We start from the raw sequence: 19391 nt of genomic DNA, 5'->3' as shown, positions 1-19391 counted from the left end.
ACACCCCCCACCCACAGCCCCGTTTCCTAGGTACTGAGTTAAAATTTAACTATAAGCCTTGAAGTAATTCAGGAGAGGACATAAATTTTTCAGCTTCATAAAAGACAGCAGTAGCCCTTATTTTCTGGGCTTATTTTCATGTTAATTGATATTAACCATGCTGAATGGGAGCAGAGGTGATATAAGCTTAGTAATGCATTTCTCTGTAAGAAAGTAGAAATTGCTTCAGACTGAGTATCCCACTCCAACTGTATGAATTAACTATAAATCTGAGAGGCATTATAGGATTTAAAACTGGTATTTAAAATATTGCCAGCATATGTGGTAAAACAAGTCAGAAACACTTCAAAATGCTTTCTAATGGACATAATACTTAGACCATCTCTCAGATCCCCAGACAGAGAAATTTTGAAATGCAAAATGTGTTAGAAAGTGATGGAGAGCCACCACACACCAGTTTTACTTACTAACACTTCCTGAAAGTGAGGATACATGGCAAAGCTTAGAAACATATTTCTTAATATGCTTTTTCCTCTGATGTAATAGCTTTCCACAAAGGCCACATCTAACAATGCAGATGCCTAGTCCATGTGCTCTGGCTTTAGTAAGTGACTGAAAATTATACCTTGGGGTTGATCTGTTACCATGCAAACACACTGAACACAGGCCACAAACTAGAATAAGACATTACCAGCACTTTTAATGTATCAATTTATTGCATATGTCAGTACATAAAAATAGAAAAGTGTTTTTTGTAAAATTAACTTTATTGTAAAAACCAACTAGAATGATAATGTAAAACTTTGCCACAATTAGCACATATACAATAACATTTATGCTTTGTCTACAAAACTTAAGAATACTTCATAAGACAGTTTTGGCTTAACTATATATTAAAGAAAAAATCAAACAAAAAGCTTGCATCTCATAATCAATGACTGTTTCTAAATTCAAAACATAAGTGTTATTTAGAACTTTAATATGCTGTCTCTATTTACACTTCTGTGGGGTTCTACTCTAAATTATACAAGCAGGATGGCATTGCAAATTATACCTCATGGGATACATTAGGCTGATCCCACTACATGCAAGAGGCACTGGTTTTGTATTTGGCAGAAGTGCCCCTAGCAAAATTGCCTGTCATTAACAAAAATAAAAATGTATTTTTCAAGAATTGATGAAATACAAATGGAGGTACATCTGCATCTTTTTGCTAAGAGAAAAGACCATACCTTGGACTCTCAATTCTGCCTTTCATTCTTCACTGTGAACATCCAACATGACCCAATTATTAGCTTAGAGATGCTGATATGCATATTTTGTATAAATAGTTAATCCTTCTGCCCTTCAGCTGACAGATTGTCCACAGCCTACCAAATGCATTTGTGCTCTGTTTCTAATTTTACCTGAGAAATGGACATGAGGGCAGCTAAACCAGTTAATGTTTCTCCAGAAGAAAGCACAGCTTATCTCTCTGCATTTCACAGTTCAGAAACAAATTCTGGGAATGTAAACTTGGGTTAGTAGGAAGCCTCAAGTATTTCCACAAATTAAAACCACAATGTGTGCACCCACAAGGTTTTATGCTTTCTTACAAGGAACCCTACTGCTACAGCTGTTGAACTCCTGATCCCTCCCTGGGAACTTTGTTTTCACATTATTTTTTTTTTAACTTAAATGTCTTCCTATAAAACAGAAAATTCCTTTAATGAACATATTTAAACTAAGGCTTTCTTACAAACCTGTGAAAAGAACTCAACTTCTTCCCAAACTAGAAATTTATATCTACAGGACAAATATTTGGGAAACATCTATACGCAAATGGATAACTGTTATGGGAAAACATATAATGGCATTAAATAAAATAAATGTAACAGTATCATAACACACCATTTGGCAATTTAAAGTTATTATTACTATGTTGCTTGTAGTTCAGTTTTTAGCAGCAGATAACTGTGGTTTCCATCACACAGTCCATGAAACAAGTCTTCACTTGTCAGAACAAGTTTCCTCCCCTTTTTTTCTCCCTCCGTCCCTTAAAGAATTGTATGCAGAGCAGTGGAATACTTGCATAAAAACATCACTTCCCTATTTTCCTTCAGTGGACTTCATAACCAATGCAATGAAAAATAGCATAATAACATTCATTCACAAGTGTATGTGGCTAACACATTAAGTGAGAAACAAAACTGTGCATATGTGGAAGGTGGAAGAAACCACACAAGTGTAAAGATGCATACATGACAATTGTGTCAACTCACACACAATACCTGCAAAATTAAAGTTTCATACTTATGTCCTGCAGACAATATAGTGAAAACATATATGGCTTGATAATAAAAAGTAATGTTTAGATACAGCCCACTTCGAAGAGTTTCAGATTGCCATAATCTAACACTACACATTTGACTTTGTCTTAGCAACTGTGTGCTCAAACAGGAATACTTCATTTGCATAAAAGTACCACATAATACTAGGGGCATTCTGGGGTTGAGAGTTTTGTTTTGATTGGTGCCAAGAAGGGTTAAATGGCATGCTACTTTAGAAATTGATGCTCTGTGAACACCTCCTCCCCCCAGCCCCAATGGTATTTAATGTCAAGATAGACCAACTTCTGAAACAATTACTTTCTCTTCATTCTGTCTCCAACAATTAATCTACTCTTTTGGCTTCATCAACTGAATTTTAGAAAAGCAGTATTTGACTGCTAATTTTCCTTCTCTCCCTCCACCTCTATTCTAAAGCAATGTGAAGTAGGTGAAACAATCTATGCAAGCAGCTTACATCTCACTGTAGAATACATCAGGGAAGGGCAATGTGACATCTATCAACTCCTTTCTACTATACAAATACAGCCTCATCTCCCAGCCTCCAGTCAAACTTCTCCAATATACCGTGCCCAAGCACCCCTCTCCCCAAAAGGAAAAAGAAAATATCACCACTGTAAGGCTGAAAAGATAGTTTTGGTTTCACTCAGATGCACTATGTTTTTCTGTCTATAGATCCAAAAAGATGTATAGTTTTTCGATCAACTCTACAAAAACCTTAATAATAGTACCACAAAAGATACTTACCAGAGAAAGCAGCAACTTCTGGTATGTGAATGTTTATTAAAAAAAAAAAAATCACATTTATGAAAAGATGTATCATCCTGTCTACAAACTGCTGACAACTATTACCCACGTGTACGTAAGATAAGAACTATAATTTCATTAGGAGGCATAACCATTAAGGCACCAGTTCAGGAAAGCAGTTTTATTCAACCAAAGAACTTAAGCACAAGCTTAAAATGTGACTACCCTTCAGGAAACAGATTTTAAGTGTGTGCTGAGATGCTTTTCTGAATCAGGACAACATGGCAGAAAAGTACTTAAAAATTTGAATCCAAAGGGCAACTTTAAAGATCGTGTGAAAGATTTTCCAATTTGTTCTTTCTATTAAAAAAATATTTTGAAGAGGCAAACTCAGCTGCAGCAGATGAGTAATTAAACCTGCAGAAGAGATCTAAACAGTTCCCACATTCCATTAGAGACTAAGTTAACAGCATGTCTTTGATCACAGAATCATTAAGGTTGGAAGAGACCTTCAAGGTCATCTAGTACAATCATCAACCTAACACAACCATAATCACTCCTAAACCATATCCCCAAATGCCACATCCAGCTGACTTGAATGATTCCAGAGCAGCTGGTGATTCCACTACCTGCCTAGGCAACTTAGTCCAATGGCTAACCACTCTTTCAGTGAAATTTGTTTTATAATATCTAATTTGAACCTTCGTTGACGCAAGGCCATTTCCTCTCATCCTTGTACTTGAAACATAGCAGAAGAGGCTGACCCTCACTTTCCTACAGGTTTCTTTCAAGTGGTTGTAGAGCAATGAGGTCTCCCCTGAGCCACCTTTCCTTTCACCCACACACCACCATATCCCTCAGCTGCTCCTCACAGAACTTGTGCTCCAGACCCTTCCCAGCTCTGTTACCCATCTCTGGGCTTGCTCCAGCCCCCTAATGTCTTTCTTGTAGTGAAGGGCCCAGAACTGAGCACAGGACTTGAGGTGTGGCCTCACCAGTGCCAAGTACAGGGATCACTGCTGCCCTGATCCTTCTGGCCATGCTATTTTTGATACAGGCCAAGATGCCACTGGCCTTTTTACCCACTTGGACACACTGCAGCCTTACATCCAGGCAGTTGTTGACTAGCATCTCCAAGTCTCTTTTCTGCTGAGCAGCTCTCAAGCCACTCTTTCCCCAGCCTGTAGTGCTGCCTGGGGTTGTGACTCAGGTGCAGGACCCAGCCTTTCATCTTGCTGAACCTCATGCCCTTGGCTTTGGCTTGTTGCTCCAGTCAATCAGTGTCTGCAGAGCCTTCCTTCCCTCAATGACAGGACCATCTAGGACTATCTGCCCATTTTCACTATCCTTACTGTAGCAACTGTACCATTTATCTCTAATCATGTGATCACTGGTAATTATTTGAATTTGTTTCTTTAGGAGGTATAAATAAAGGGCACAAACATTTAACTACACAAGTGTAAAAGTCTGAACACAAAAACCTACTTTTACCTATGACCACCCATTTTGCCTTAAGAATTATCACCTCAAATGGACAAGCAGACTAGTACTACCAAATAGTTTGCCTGTGCATTAGTGAGGAGAGCTTGAGGCAGAAAGGAGCTTAAATTGCACTGATCTCTTTCAGAAAAAGTTACTTCTATTTCCTATACAGAAATTGCCTGGGTAAAATCCTGAAGTCATGATGTCAGGCACATATAACCTTCTGTGCACTATTATAATACAAACAGCAAATGAAAATAAGGAAAGTATCTTTTCATCTTCAACTGCAGTTTGATATATATAAGTTTGCATAACCATAGAAACCAGTAATAACCCAGGATAGTATACCTGCAAGTATACTCTACCATTTATGTTATTTTATATTATTTAGCGCATTAAAGTCTTCCCACTTTGCATAATATAAAATTTCAAGAAATAAAACACTAATCTCATGCATGGCACACTTTAAATAAACTCTAAGAGAAGCAAGTAATCATTGTGCTAACCATGGCTGTCCAAAAAGCTCACACATACAGCAGTGAATACCAAAGAGCCTCCCGTTGTTCTAAATACATTCTGTACTACTTTTGTAGCAATTTTCTTTAATAGCATCTGTTGTACATATCAAACAAGTGGAATATATGGACAGAGATACCAAAAAAGTATGAGAAAGACATAAAATGGTTCATTTACAATGCTGCAAATGTAAAAGTTATCTGGAACACTTTAATAAAATATCAGACCTTTCCAAGTTTAATTTCACTCTTTAGGCAAGTACAGACATGACATACATTTAAAAACAAACATTCTTTTACCACTTATCACAAATCAAGGTACAGTGCAGGTACTTGCCCCACTCCACCCCAAAGAAGAATATCAATTATATTATTGTTACGTTAGATGATGTTTTCGCCATTTCTTCAGGGGAGTGACTCTTTATTACTTCTTTGATGAACTGTTCAAGTGCAGTGAAATAACCCTGGCACTGCCAAGTGTCATTGTGAGTTCCATCAGGAAATATTGCCAATCTCTTAGTCCGAGCTGGGGATAATTCGTAAAGTTGCTTCATCATAACTGGTGGAATTAACTGGTCAGACAACCCAGAGATGAAGAGAGAAGGCATTCTGCACTGAGAGATTTTTCTGTAGGATAGAAATTTATTTTTGTAGCACCACAGCGGAAGATACCTCATCGGAAAGAAAGAGAACAAAGTGCTGGCCATGTATGGGATGCTAAGAAAGGTGTTCTCCACCACGATGGCAGAAATCCTATGGGAATTTTCAGAAGCTAAGTGAATAGCTACTGCTCCCCCCAAGGAACGGCCAAAAAGAAAAATTTTTGTTTTATCAAGATCAGACCGAGTCATCACATAGTCTAAGACAGCCTCAGAATCTAAGTACAAGCCTTCTTCGCTTGCTTCTCCTTCGCTTTTGCCATACCCTCTATAATCGACCAGAATTAAGTTTACTTTCAGGTTTACCAGCATCAACAAAGCATTTGGCAACCTGTGGCCAATGTTGCCTGCATTCCCGTGGAAGTAAATGATGGTGGGAGAATACGCTGCATTGTCCCCGGTGTATCTCAGCAGAATAAGATTGAGAAGAACTCCATCTTTGGTCTTGATGAAGATGTTTTCATGTGGTATACCAGTAGGCATAGGAACATAAAGGCGAGATGAAGAGGGCTGCTCAGGAAAGTAAAGCAAAACATCCTGGAATTTATATAATATACCTGCTATTGATACAAATATTAATATAAGGAGTATAATGCCTCCATACAAGTGAAAAGTCACTATCAAGGGCAAAAGACAAATACGGCAGAGACTCCAAGACCAGGAAGCCAAAGCTAGTAGCCATCTTTTAACAAAGGTCCAAAGCATCCATGATTTTTCCATTGTAGAAGTCAGTGATCTTTTACTCCAAGTAAATCCTGCAAAAGAACCCAAATGTATACATATAAATATAGAAAAAAGAAAAAGGTAACAATTTAAGCATTTGTACTTGCAGAAGATTAATGGCAAGTCAATGTATTGGAGCATTAACATAAAATTTGGTGGCAAACTCCCTTTGAACTTTTGGAAACCATCTGACTCTGTAAAACAAGCAGAAATGCAATCATAAGGAAAGGCTTTAGAACTCTTCAAAATCCCATTTACAGTATTTCTGCAGGCAGTCCACTAACAGCACTACAAGACTGGTTGAGTGAGACCACAGTAACTTCTGCTTTCCCTCAGACTTTCCTACTAAGCAAGAGAACAACCATACATACTGTATCACCAGTTTGTCAAAGTTGCTCATGTAAGTAACTCTAGAACTCAGAAAACACAAACAAAAATAGCCTTTATTTCTAAGTTGCTAAGTAGCATGCAGTAAGCCTGTGCACGTCACTCTGCAGCCAGGGGAGGCTCACCACACATGCCAGCACTGCTGTGGGTTAGTGGCTGTCTTTCAGCATCTCAATCAACTCTGGCTACAGAGCAACTCCTCAACTGCTCAGAAGAGAGAGACTCCTCTATACTAAGATACCACCTTGTAGTTACATTTATGACAGCTTTTTTTTTGCTGTATTTTGATTGCTTATGATTTCTAACAATCATTTTCCACTATCAGATCAGTAATCTGCATTAAGTCTTCAGCTGAATGGAAAATTTTATCATCATGAAAGACCACTGAAAACAGTCCATTAACTACATTATTCTCTGGTCAATGAAAAACACTGCTGAAAATACCAAACATGAAAACAGACTCATGACAAAAACTGACACACAGCATAAAATAAGGAGAGTTATGTTAACGACAATGGATTAAACCTTCTTTCCAACCAAATGATGTCTCCCATCTTCCATACAAGATCTTGCAGTATTCACTCCTGGTTCATATGGAAACATATGCCAAACCTACACAAAAACCACAGTAACCATTTAGTCACCACTGAACTGAATAATCACACTACCTGGAAGGGACAACACAAACTCACTTGTTTGAGGACATAAGATTAGAGCTCTTAGTGTGAACACTAAGAGCATTACATGCTCTAAGCCATAGAGCATGTAAGAGGTACACTTTTGACACAAAGTTATAATCTCCTAAAATGATATAGGACAGTAATAATCTGAATTCAAACTCCAAAGGAGTCTGACATGCAGAGATGCATCCAAGCATTTTATACCAGCCATCTTGTTAGGCTTGAGTGGTAAAAGGTGACCTCTGCAGCTACAGCCTTTGCATTCCACCCAATCTGACCAGGAAAACCTGCCATCTCTATTTTATGCAAAAATTAGAAATGAATCAGAAATAAAAATGTCATATCCTAAAATTCACATATTAACCAAACCCAATGTGATATTAAGCTTTTATACAGTCTATCTACTCCAAATACATAGAACTGGTGAAATATAAAGTAGTCTAAAAGAATAGTTATCTCAACTTTGTCCTCTTATATTATTTATAAGTTCATGTTTATTATCCATATCCAAGTATGCACAAATACTGTCTATAGGAAAATTTAATTCCTGTGATCCATTTTCCTTGAAAAAAATATCACAATTATTAGAAGACATATAAAGCAGCTACTTCAGTTTCTAAGATAACTTCCTAAAGAAGTTAACAAACATTTCCTGCATTACATTTCAAGACTATAAGAACATTGATAATGAGACAGTAAAAGTATTTCCTTACCTACACTATTCAACATTTTGCTGACTTTCTTACAAAATGAAAGAAACCCCAAAAATGTTTTCTCAACAAGCTATTCACAAGAGTAAGAGACCCACTGTTAAACAAAACTATTAAGAGATAAAGAATTAATAAAAGTGATGAAGTTTTGCAACGGTTATCCCACATACACTAAGGATTATTACTTGGAGACTGATGTTCACAACTGATTTTATAAGCTATGTTAGTTTCATGAGAAGGACACCACTTATAATTTTATTTCAGCAGGATAATATTACCAAAATATGATACTACTGAGATAGTGCTGCTGTGTGATTACTTCTGATATATATAGGTATATATATATATATATCTAGGTATACACAAATATTTAGCTACTGGAATTGCAAAGCTAGTACATCTTACAACTAAAGCTTAACATTCACTAAGTAGTTAAGAGGAGGAGCAAACTACACAGCCACAAATGTTTTGTGGTCACTACATATTTAAATAAAGCTGACCACTCTGCCTTATTGAACAATTGGCATTACTACTAAAGTTTTTTTCCCAGCTGTGTGAAACTTCACTGGTTCCAGTCATTTCCAGGCCTTCACACCTTGCTGCAATATTTGTTAGTTAGGAAACTAAGATAAAAATTTTTCCTAGGTTCCTCCCCACCTTTCAATACCAATTAAAAGATCACTAGAGCAGAAAAGGATGGTATCTCAAACAAGCCTAGAAGAGACTCTAAGCCAAATCAATATAATCTCATTTTCAATAAAGCTACAACCCACACTTTCTACGGAGCTCAAAGCAACAGACCTTCCAAACACTATCTTGGAAAGCAGAAGATGAAACAAATAGAACACAATTTCCACTTCAAGGACAGAAATAAAATGGGCAAGCTAATATAGTAATACTCAGTGAGCAGTAAGGTCAGCAATTTTTGAAGTGCTGAGATTTGAGACTGTTCAACATACTGCAAGACAACACACACAAAATTCTCTCCTTGGTCTTTATTTCCCACTCCTGGTGTGCTGAATGGGAAGTTATAAACCTTCCAAGCAGTTTACAATATAACATCTTATGATGAAAGTGCTCTGTCATGAATTACAAAGAGCATGTGTTGCATTTCTCTTGCATCTCTAATTTTACGACTAATAGAGGGCCAGAATAATCTGGAAAAGGCGTGAGAGTGGGAGAACAGTGTATTAGAATGATGTAACAGTGTATTGATGGCTGATGTGGTCAACCTGAGAAACAGAGCAGACCCACCAACCCACCCAACCTGGACAAACCTGATCTCCCCTTTAGACAAGACTGTTTCTGTTCCTAGACTACAACAACGAGTCACAGACTTGCCCCATAGCTGTCTGATGTCCCAGTTATAGCAAGAAGCATTCACCCCTTTAAGTTATTGGAGGGCACTCTTGCTTCACTTTAAAAAAAATATTGGTTTTGGAAGAAATATTGTATTACAGCACTGTGTTTCATGTAATTGCTGTAACTTTGAAAACAAGATTTTCCTATAACAAGGAGTCACATCCCATTTTACAGTATTCACAGTATTTCATAATCATTGATTATTTAAACTAAGTAAAAGGCTAGGTAAATAAGCATAAGGTCATTTAAAATAAATTTTTCCTCTTGTCCCTCTGATAAGGTGCATTGGAAAAGCGAGCCTTTGGGAATCCTGACAATTTCTACAGCTATAATTCCTACAGCTATTTATTTGGCCATGCTTGTAAGCTTAAAAGACAAGCAGAAGACAGTACTGAAATACAAAGCTTTACTGAGGAAACCATGGCCACATAGGAACAGCAATGCAGCCCAACTCAAGGTTGAGACCTAATGCAAGTAAGACTTGGCCAGACTGCTGCTGTACCTTCAGCTTAAACTGCCATGGAACTGTACTGTCTGCCATGGAAACTGTATGTCTCTCAAAACAGAAAAGAAATTTGGAAGTGGTGAGCTTCAGCTTTGAGTTGGGATATACACACATGCTGATATACACACACACACACACATCCCTGTATCTGTACATCTCCACAGCTGAATCCACAGCCTAGGAACTATTGCAGACCTCTGTGTTCTATCAGATGAGCTACAAGTCCTATAAGCTATATATAGCTTATATATGAGCTACAAGTCCTATAAGCTATATTTTCAGTAGCTACTGAAAATACCAATCACTCGTAACAATAAAAGTTTTGAGAAAAAAAAACCCTCTTTATCATCAAGGCATTTTAACACTATTCTATTTTGCCCTAAAAATGCTATTTTTAAATGGTTAACACCATTATCAACTGAAAAAAACCCCACAAAAATTCAAGAGTATATTTAAAATACTTAAAGGGATAACACTTTAAATATAAAGTATTTAAAGGGAACAATTTTTCATTCATTTTGAATGGCAGCTGAAATTACTCTTGTATCTGCCACAGGTTCTATTGTTTTGCCTTTCTCTATATTTTTAATATTAAACAGTATTATTTTTATACACTAATCATATCATAAAACATTTACCTTTAGATGTGATGATTTCCCAGGCTTCATCTCTGCCTGAAAGACAATTCCATTTATGAATTTTGAGTAAAATGGTTTAGAGTTACACATGTAATTTACTGTTTATCTTGTTACTTAAAGGAAGATTAAGAAGTGATAAGAGCCAAACCCCCTAAAAATTACAACTGCTTCACCAATGAAACTGTGCATCTCATGCTCCTCCTATCAAGCTGAATGCTTGTTTGAAACATTTGATGAACTTGAAAATATCTTATAATGAAGTTCAAGAATCACAATGTCCTGGACTATATACACAACACACAGTATATGACAATACTGTGATATTATAATAATATACATATATAACAATAACATAGCATCTATACATAGTGCTTAAAAGCAAACATTACATTCTCTCCTTAAAACTAACTTTTAGTACATAAGTAGCTTTAAACTTAGTGCTAAGAAGCACAATCAGGTGTTTAATGGCTGCTTCCTCATTAAAGAGTTAAAAAAAAAAAAGTTAAGTCTTAACACTCACTGCAATCCTTTGGATTTCAACACAAAGAAACAAAATCAAATATATTCCTTGAGAAATAGCTAACGACATCTGTTTGTCTCCACTTCCTTTTCCTAGACTCTACCTCCTCCAGATACAGACAAGGCTTGCACAAGTGTTACATTTAATTTTATTTAAAGTTTTTTAATACCTAACACTGGCTATACTACTTATTCTGGCTTCTTAAAATAGTGACCTGATCCTTCAGCAGAGGTGGCCACAGCTAATTGGCCATATTTATTCAGAATACCTCCAGAAGTAGAAATATTAGGTCCTCGACTATAAGATGGTAGTTTCAACTGATTAGGTAGAAGTTAGTCAACTGATCTGGAAGAAAACCTACAAGCTTAGTAAGGACCAGAAAAATACACTTTTTTAGTACTAAAATCCTACAAAAACACTCATTAAAAAAGAAAGGAAAAAAAAAGAGAAAAACAACAGCAAAGTAGCGACTCCTAACAAAGGAAAAAGTACAGTAAGAATAACTTAAGCGTCACACATTTCATGGCTCTGGCTTTAAAATCAACGAGTCACTTGTCCTGCTTATTTCAAACAGCCAACATCCACAGCTCTGCATCAAGTTGCACGTATTGATAACAGATAACGATTTCCCCGTAACTCGCGTGATACTTCTCCTCCCAAATGACAAATAGTACAAAGTATCATCGTGGTTCAATGTCCCGAATTTCGATGATACTGTGTAAAAAAAACCCCAAACAAACAAACAAACAACAACAAAAAACCAAACAACAACAAACCAAGATTGGCCATGCCTTAACTTGGAACTTTAACTTTCTAGAGACTTAGGCTGCTAAAATATAGCAATTTCAAAGCTTGTTAAATTTCTTCCTTTTTGACTGACGACAAACACCCACTTCAGCCTTTTCAAAACAATCACTCGGCCCATTTAGAACACTACTGTCACCATCAGCCCCACCTTCAACAAGCACCCATTTGCAGGAATTGTTCCACCTGGCAGTGGAGACAAACCAAACACTGGAGCGAGATCTTGCTGCCAAGAAGCTGAAGGTCTGCGGGGCTTCGCAGGGAGGCACCTGCAGGAACTTTTATCGGCGCTGTCACGGGAGCAGCGCCTCGGCGGCCACGTCCCGCCGTGGGGGCACAGGAGCCGCACAGCGCCCGGGGCAATGTCCCGCCTGCCGCCGCCCCAGGGAACAGCCGCGTTTAGCCCCGGCGAGACCCCAAACCGGACCCCAAACCCGCCGGCCGCCCCCACCACCCCCGGCCCGGCGCGGCCTCAGGGGCCGGGACCGCCTCCCTCCCGTGCCGAGGCCCGCCAGACCCACCCGCCGCATCCTCCCGGGTGGCCGCCGCCGGTGCCTCGGGGCAGCGCAGCCCCCGACGCGCAACTTCAACCACCACTCCTTCCTCCCGAGGCAGGAAGTCACCGCAGCCGCGGTTCCGCTTCCAGGGCACAGCTCGGCCCTTCTCCGTCGTCTCCCCGCCTTTCCCCGCCCCGGTCCAGGGGAGGGGCGCGGCGTCACCGGGCTGGCCCTCCTCTTCCGGGGCGGTGGGCAGGCGGTTGTCAGCCCGGCTCCGCAGGTAGCCGCGGCTCCCCGTGAGTCCGCCCGCGGTGGCCGCTCCTCCATGCCCCGGCTGTGTGGTCCCGTGCGGAGTGGGCGGTGCCCGCTCCCCCCGCGCTGCAGCCATGGCAGCGCCGTGCGGGGCCGTGTGGGGTGCGGCCCCTCTCCGGCCCCGCCGGACACCGCTCCCTCCGCCCGCACGGAGCAGCTGGGGGACAGGGGCCGAGGCGGGTGGTGTCGGGGGCAGGCTGCGCTCTCGGGGAAGGTGGTGGAGGAAATCACCGAGCACTGAAAGGTCCCGCCTGGGCAGCAGCGGGAGGGGAGCGCGGTGCCTTCTTCTGCCGCGCAGACCAATGTCTAGGTGATGCTGGTGTTTCAGCCTCGCTGCTGAGTTTGACCCTTAAATGAGGAATCAACTGGAGACCTTTAAGATAGTGGTTAGATCTTAGGTAGAAAAATTTAAAAAAAGCATAAATCCTAATTAGATACGGGGTTTTTTTTAAGACAGAATAACCTGCTGGCGTTTTGTTATAAATATATAATTTTGTTTTGTTCCCAGAAAAACAGACTGATGGCTTCCGCACCTGTTTCACAGCCTCCTCCTAAAAAAACGGTGGCCTCTCACGTGCCTTTTGCAGATCTCTGTTCTACTCTGGAGCGAATACAGAAGTCCAAAACTCGTCCAGAGAAAACCAAGTATTTCAAGGATTTTCTGGATTCCTGGAGGAAATTCCATGATGCACTCCATCAAAAAGAGAAAGATGTCACAGATTCCTTTTACCCAGCTATGCGGCTCATTCTCCCACAGTTGGAAAGAGAAAGGATGGCATATGGGATTAAAGAAACTATGCTTGCAAAGCTCTATATTGAACTGCTTAGTTTACCAAAAGATGGAAAAGATGCTGCAAAGCTTTTAAATTACAGAACACCTACGGGCTCACGTGGAGATGCTGGGGATTTTGCAATGATCGCCTACTTTGTGCTAAAGCCTAGGAGCCCAAAACAAGGCAGACTGACAATAGAACAAGTTAATGAACATTTAGATGCAATTGCCAATAATAATGCTGCTAAAAACAAAGGTCAGTTAAAGAAAAGTCTTCTGCAGTTAATTACCCAGAGCACAGCACTGGAACAAAAGTGGCTTATCCGAATGATTATAAAGGATCTAAAGCTTGGTGTTAGTCAACAAACTATATTTTCAATTTTTCATCCTGATGCTGCTGAATTGCACAATGTTACTACTGACTTGGAAAAAGTTTGCAGACAGCTGCATGATCCCACTGTCTCGCTTAGTGATGTTTCTATCATGTTGTTTTCTGCCTTTAAACCAATGCTTGCTGCTATTGCAGATGTCCAGCAAATTGAGAAACAAATGAGTAACCAGACATTCTACATAGAAACGAAGCTGGATGGTGAACGTATGCAGATGCACAAAGATGGGGATGTGTACAAGTACTTTTCCCGAAATGGGTTTGACTATACCCAGCAGTTTGGTGCTTCACCCCTTGAAGGTTCATTAACGCCATTTATTCATAATGTATTTAAGAGCAATATACAAAATTGCATTCTTGATGGTGAAATGATGGCTTACAATCCTGAGGCACAGACTTTTATGCAAAAAGGAAACAAATTTGACATAAAAAGAATGGTGGAGGACTCTGATCTGCAGACCTGCTTCTGTGTATTTGATGTATTGATGGTTAATGATCAGAAGTTGGGGCATGAAGTACTAAGCAAAAGATATGAAATCTTAAGTAGTGTATTTACCCCGGTAAAGGGCAGGATACATGTGGTCCATAAGAGAAGTGCCAGAACAAGAAAAGAAGTAATTGATGCTTTAAATGAAGCCATAGATAACAGAGAGGAAGGAATTATGGTGAAAGATCCCATGTCCACCTACAAGCCTGACAAACGTGGGGAAGGCTGGTTAAAAATCAAACCAGAATATGTCAGTGGGCTGATGGATGAGCTGGACCTTTTAATTGTTGGTGGTTACTGGGGGAAGGGGTCTCGTGGTGGAATGATGTCTCATTTTCTATGTGCTGTTGCAGAGATGCCCCCTCCGAATGAAAAGCCGACCATTTTCCACTCCATTTGTCGTGTTGGCTCTGGCTATACTATGAAAGAGTTGTATGATCTGGGCTTGAAACTGGCTAAACACTGGAAGCCCTACAATAGGAAGGACCCTCCTGGTAACATTTTGTGTGGAGCTGAAAAACCTGAAATGTACATTGAACCTTGCAACTCTGTCATAGTTCAGATCAAGGCAGCTGAGATTGTTGACAGTGATATGTATAAAACTGACTGTACTTTGAGATTCCCCCGAATTGAGAAGATAAGGGAAGACAAAGAATGGTATGAGTGCATGACTTCAGACATGCTAGAAGACCTCAGAAGCAAAGCACAAGGAAAGCTGGCATCTAAGCACCTTCATATAGATGAGTACGATGAGCCACATGAGAAAAAAAGGAAAACTGTTTCAAAGGTGAGGAAGGTAATTGGAATAGCTGAGCAATTTAAAGCTCCTGATCTTTCTAGTGTAAGCAAGGTTTCAAATGTATTTGAAGATGTTGAGTTTTGTGTTATGACAGGAATAGGAAAATACTCAAAGTCTGAGCTGGAAAGCAGAATAGCCCAATGTGGTGGCAGTGTGGTACAGAACCCAGGGCCGGAGACTTACTGTGTCATTGTAGGAGCTGAGAATGTCAGAGTGAAAAACGTCATCGCTTCCAACAAATACGATGTGGTGAGGGCAGAGTGGCTCCTTCAGTGTTTTGAAACCAAAATGCTGGTGCCTTGGCAACCAGCCTTTATGATTCACATGTCTCCTGACACAAAAGAACATTTTGCTCGTGAGTATGATTGTTATGGAGACAGCTACACAGCAAACACAGATGTTGTGCAGCTCAAGGAAGTGTTCTCAAGAATGAAAGACAATAAGGCAATGCCTCTGGACTTGATTGCAGAGCTAGAAGAACGTTATTGGTGTGGCAGTTGTCAGCTCGGTATATTCAGAGGAAGCACTATTTATGTGGACTGTTATGCTGTTGTTAATGAGCCCCAAAGTAAAATCCCTGGAACTACACTTTCAATTAGAGCTTTGGAGCTCCGTTTTTATGGTGCAGAAGTAGTTTCTCACCTTGAAGAGGGTGTCTCCCATGTTGTTGTGGGAGAAGATTGTTCACGGGTACAAGAGATGAAAGCACTCAGGAGAACATTTGGGAAAAAATTTAAAATTGTATCTGAGCTATGGGTAACACACTCAGTGGAGGAAGGAGTTGCAAAGAATGAAAATCAGTACTTAATTTAAAGCAGTTTTTAAGATTGGAGCAAAGGCACAATTGGACTCAGATTTTGTGAGGTTGTCCTAAATTTTTTGTGTGTTTTTGTGTATGTTTAAAGCTGGCTCTGGCTAAAGAATAACACTGAATTGCTGAAATCAGAGGAAGGCTTTTAATTTTACTGTTGCGGAAGCAAGACGATGCTAAACTATGTTGGAGGGAAATAAACCACCACAAGATAAATAATTTAAGCCTTTTAATCCACAAACAGGTCTCAGGAGAGATCTAACATTTTACATAAATAAAATATGTTTGAAACTGACTAGTTTGTTCTAGCTTTAATAATGCTTGCCTCCATTGTTAAAATGGAGACAATAATTTATAATAATTTAGAATTATTTTATGGAGATTCTGCTGTTTATTATTTGCTATCGATTTGCAATCACATACATGTTTTTCTGGACTGGTTTTGTATGTATTCCATATGATAGAGAATTCAGTAATTTATAAACTTCATATCTGGATTGTTTTAATTTGCTTACATTGGTTTTAGCATTAAGTGTCACACAGCCTCAGAAGCACTTTGATTTTAGGATATTGTGTAGATTCCATGTTTCTTTGTGTAATTAGCCTTTGTACAAAAGAACCAAAACTTTTCATTGAGGTGATAATGAATTAATAGTGACCTATATATGTATGAAATGTAAATCAATGACTTAAGAATTGTAATAACCTCCTGTGCTCATTACAGTTTAACTGTGAATTGTGACAGGACTAGGCTTTTACAATTAACCATCAGTTTATCTTTTTAAAATGCTTCTTAAGTTATTGTAGGATTAATTTCCAAATATCCAGTTCAATGTATATTTTTCCAATTACTAAATAAAATCTATTTTTAAAGTCTGCCTGGTATTTATTTTTAGTAAGCAGTCACTTCTGAAAAGCACAAAACTTAATTTCTTATTTTACTGTTAGATAATTCATGCATTAGCTTTGAGGGGAGAAAGGTTGAGGCCTTGTTTCTTGTTATGTCAACATTGGTATCAAACAGAAATTATGTTAGGCAGACCATACAGTCAGTTTTTAGCTGACCTCTTTCTTCTATGCTTTCTGTGGTCATGTTCATGCAAAAGTTCCTGTAAAGAGAATTGGGAATTGTAATATAAAAGGTATAATGGAAGTATTGAAATACTGGTTAATTGGAATTGTATTGATATCTCTTTAGTGTATTAGCAGCTTCCTTATTATCTGAAATACACTCAATAGGTAAAATGCATTAGTCACAAATTTCCTGTGGGCCTGCTTTGCTCTTTTTCCTGAGTGGGGCTGGTATGGTGGGACATGCATTTTGTTGGTGAGGATCCTGCCTTGTGCCTGCCTTGTTGTTCCCTCAGCACACTTTCCCTCGTGGAGCAGCCCAGTTGCACCCCTTGACCCAAAAGGGATTTGAATGAATGAAGGAGAGCCTGGCCTCTCTCTGTTACAGAAATCCTCACCTTTCTTTTGTTCCCCTGTGTTCATCTGGGTCTGAAGTTTGGATGTGAACTCCTTTCCAGAAGGAAATTAAAAATTGTGGAAAGCTTGTCACCTTTTTACTGTAGTACATCTGTGTGGTGAAACACTTAAAAACTGTGTAGTTTCTGTTGCTCAATTTCCAGTTACTCATTTCTGAAAGTATACCTGTATATTTTAAGGGTCTGTATTAATATCCTTGAAAAGCAGAAGATCCACTTACACAGGTGAAATCAGTCAAAATCTGTCAGCTATAATAAATAATAGGTAAGATGTACTATTCTGTTTATGGCATCTCAGTGATCTGGTGAGAGATTTTAAAAAGCCCTGTAGCTTGCTTGTGGGGTTTTTGCAATACTTTGTGTCTCTCTTTCTGTTAAAATACAATCAAATGCCATTTAATCTTTTCAATCAATATATAATTGCACCTTGAATTCTTTCAAAAGAGGGACTTGGAGTTATAAAATGTCATGAAAAGATTAAAAAAGGATTGTTTGAAGGTGACTAGGCAAATGCCTTTTAACATAGTTCAACTGAGCATAAATCATCTCCAGCTGGTAACAGCTGTTGTACCACAAAACAGTAGATGGGCCTGTAAAATTTTATGGAACTATTTTTTTGCTGTGAGGGGATAGGAATGAGAGAACTCTGTATGTTTGACTTATACAAACCTAACAGTGAAGGAGCTTGCAGGTATAATGTTTCTCCATGTTCTTTCTAGAAGCAAGGAAATTAAAAGGCATCAACCAAAAGTTATTTTCTTTTAGGAAAAATATATTTAGCATTATTTTTGGATGTTTTTAATGGATGTAGCTTTTCTTTCTTTGTAATTTTGAGGATATTCTTGAGAGAATATATAAGAGTTGAATTTACGTTCAAACTGCAAGCATTAATGTTCACAGCATATGTGATTGTATTTGAAAACTGATGTGATAAGAATGCTTCAACATGTATAATTGTCACTAGATTTAGTGACAAAATATATTTAGATCTTATATTCTGTTAATATTATGGGTAGAGGAACTATGTACAGCTATGAAACCACAGTTCATTTTTCTCCCTGTTGTACGTAAATAAAAATACATTTCTCAAGACTAAAGTTGCCAGAAATAAGATATCAGGGGTAAGAAAAAGGATTGTCACACTAAATGAGTGGGTATGGTGGGAGGGGTTGCATATTCCATTTTTTTATCCTCAATCTTTCCCAGCTGGTGGGAAATGAATTCACATAGTCTGGTTCTGTATAGAATTGTACTAGTTAGAATAACTTAATTATAGTATTTCTAAAGCTTTTTTGAAGTTCTAATTAACCTTTTGAAATAGATTCAGGTAGAAAGTTGTTTTGTTTTATTTTTTATAGAAGTCCTTGTGATTCTAATTTAAATTTTTATAATTTACCAGCGTTTTGTATTTTGTTGTAGTAGAAGACAAGCTTGATGGAGAAAAGTAGAGCCCTAGATGTTTTTCTCAGCCTTTGGAAGCCTTCTGACACTTTCCTGTAGTATTTTCATAGGCAGCTAATATGGGCTGGATAAATGGACAGGGAAGTGGACTGAAAGCTGGTTGAAATGCTTGAATAGTTGTCATCAGCAGCCAAGGTACAAGACAAGAGTCAATGAGCACAAAATGGAACAGGAACTTTTGCTTAAAACTAGGAAAATTCTTACTATAAGAAACACAGGAACATGTTACTCAGAGGGGTTGTGGAATCTCCATCCTTGGTGACATTGAATGTGCAATCAACTACAACTTACTCTACCTGACCCTTCAACTGGACTGTG

The 19391-nt window shown here is 38.7% G+C and overlaps 2 protein-coding genes across 7 annotated transcripts; one reads left to right on the top strand and one right to left on the bottom strand.

The window, feature by feature from the left end:
- Positions 1-680: 680 nt before the first annotated feature.
- On the bottom strand, positions 681-12711 carry ABHD13 (abhydrolase domain containing 13). Of its 4 annotated transcripts, XM_071455223.1 has the most exons (4): positions 12581-12680; positions 10736-10771; positions 7366-7452; positions 681-6485 (listed from the first exon to the last, which is right to left on the bottom strand). In XM_071455223.1, the coding sequence occupies exon 4, from the start codon at positions 6448-6450 to the stop codon at positions 5437-5439; it is 1014 nt and encodes a 337-aa protein (XP_071311324.1). In that variant the 5' UTR covers positions 6451-6485; positions 7366-7452; positions 10736-10771; positions 12581-12680; the 3' UTR covers positions 681-5436. The 4 variants fall into 4 exon arrangements, with proteins under 4 accessions (XP_071311324.1, XP_071311322.1, XP_071311325.1 ...); XM_071455221.1 differs by lacking the exon at positions 7366-7452 and having other exon boundaries at positions 12581-12711; XM_071455224.1 differs by lacking the exons at positions 7366-7452; positions 12581-12680 and adding an exon at positions 12211-12428.
- A 4-nt stretch (positions 12712-12715) lies between these two features.
- On the top strand, positions 12716-17001 carry LIG4 (DNA ligase 4). Of its 3 annotated transcripts, none has more exons than XM_071455218.1 (2): positions 12716-12836; positions 13377-17001. In XM_071455218.1, the coding sequence occupies exon 2, from the start codon at positions 13389-13391 to the stop codon at positions 16125-16127; it is 2739 nt and encodes a 912-aa protein (XP_071311319.1). In that variant the 5' UTR covers positions 12716-12836; positions 13377-13388; the 3' UTR covers positions 16128-17001. The 3 variants fall into 3 exon arrangements, with proteins under 3 accessions (XP_071311319.1, XP_071311320.1, XP_071311321.1); XM_071455219.1 differs by having other exon boundaries at positions 12756-12852; XM_071455220.1 differs by lacking the exon at positions 12716-12836 and adding an exon at positions 12891-13112.
- The last annotated feature ends 2390 nt before the right edge of the window (positions 17002-19391 follow it).

The sequence above is a fragment of the Agelaius tricolor genome, unplaced genomic scaffold, assembly GCF_023055355.1.
Source record: "Agelaius tricolor isolate 1412-34295 unplaced genomic scaffold, bAgeTri1.0.p SCAF_45, whole genome shotgun sequence".
Classification (NCBI taxonomy): Eukaryota; Metazoa; Chordata; class Aves; order Passeriformes; family Icteridae; genus Agelaius; species Agelaius tricolor.
The sequence above is the reverse complement of the archived record's forward strand: the minus strand, read 5'-3'. Positions and strand labels throughout refer to the sequence as shown.

What these genes read in the sequence shown, in the direction of transcription:
- ABHD13 (XM_071455221.1), bottom strand. Translation starts at nt 6,450, where the DNA reads ATGGAAAAATCATGGATGCTTTGGACCTTTGTTAAAAGATGGCTACTA.
- LIG4 (XM_071455218.1), top strand. Translation starts at nt 13,389, where the DNA reads ATGGCTTCCGCACCTGTTTCACAGCCTCCTCCTAAAAAAACGGTGGCC.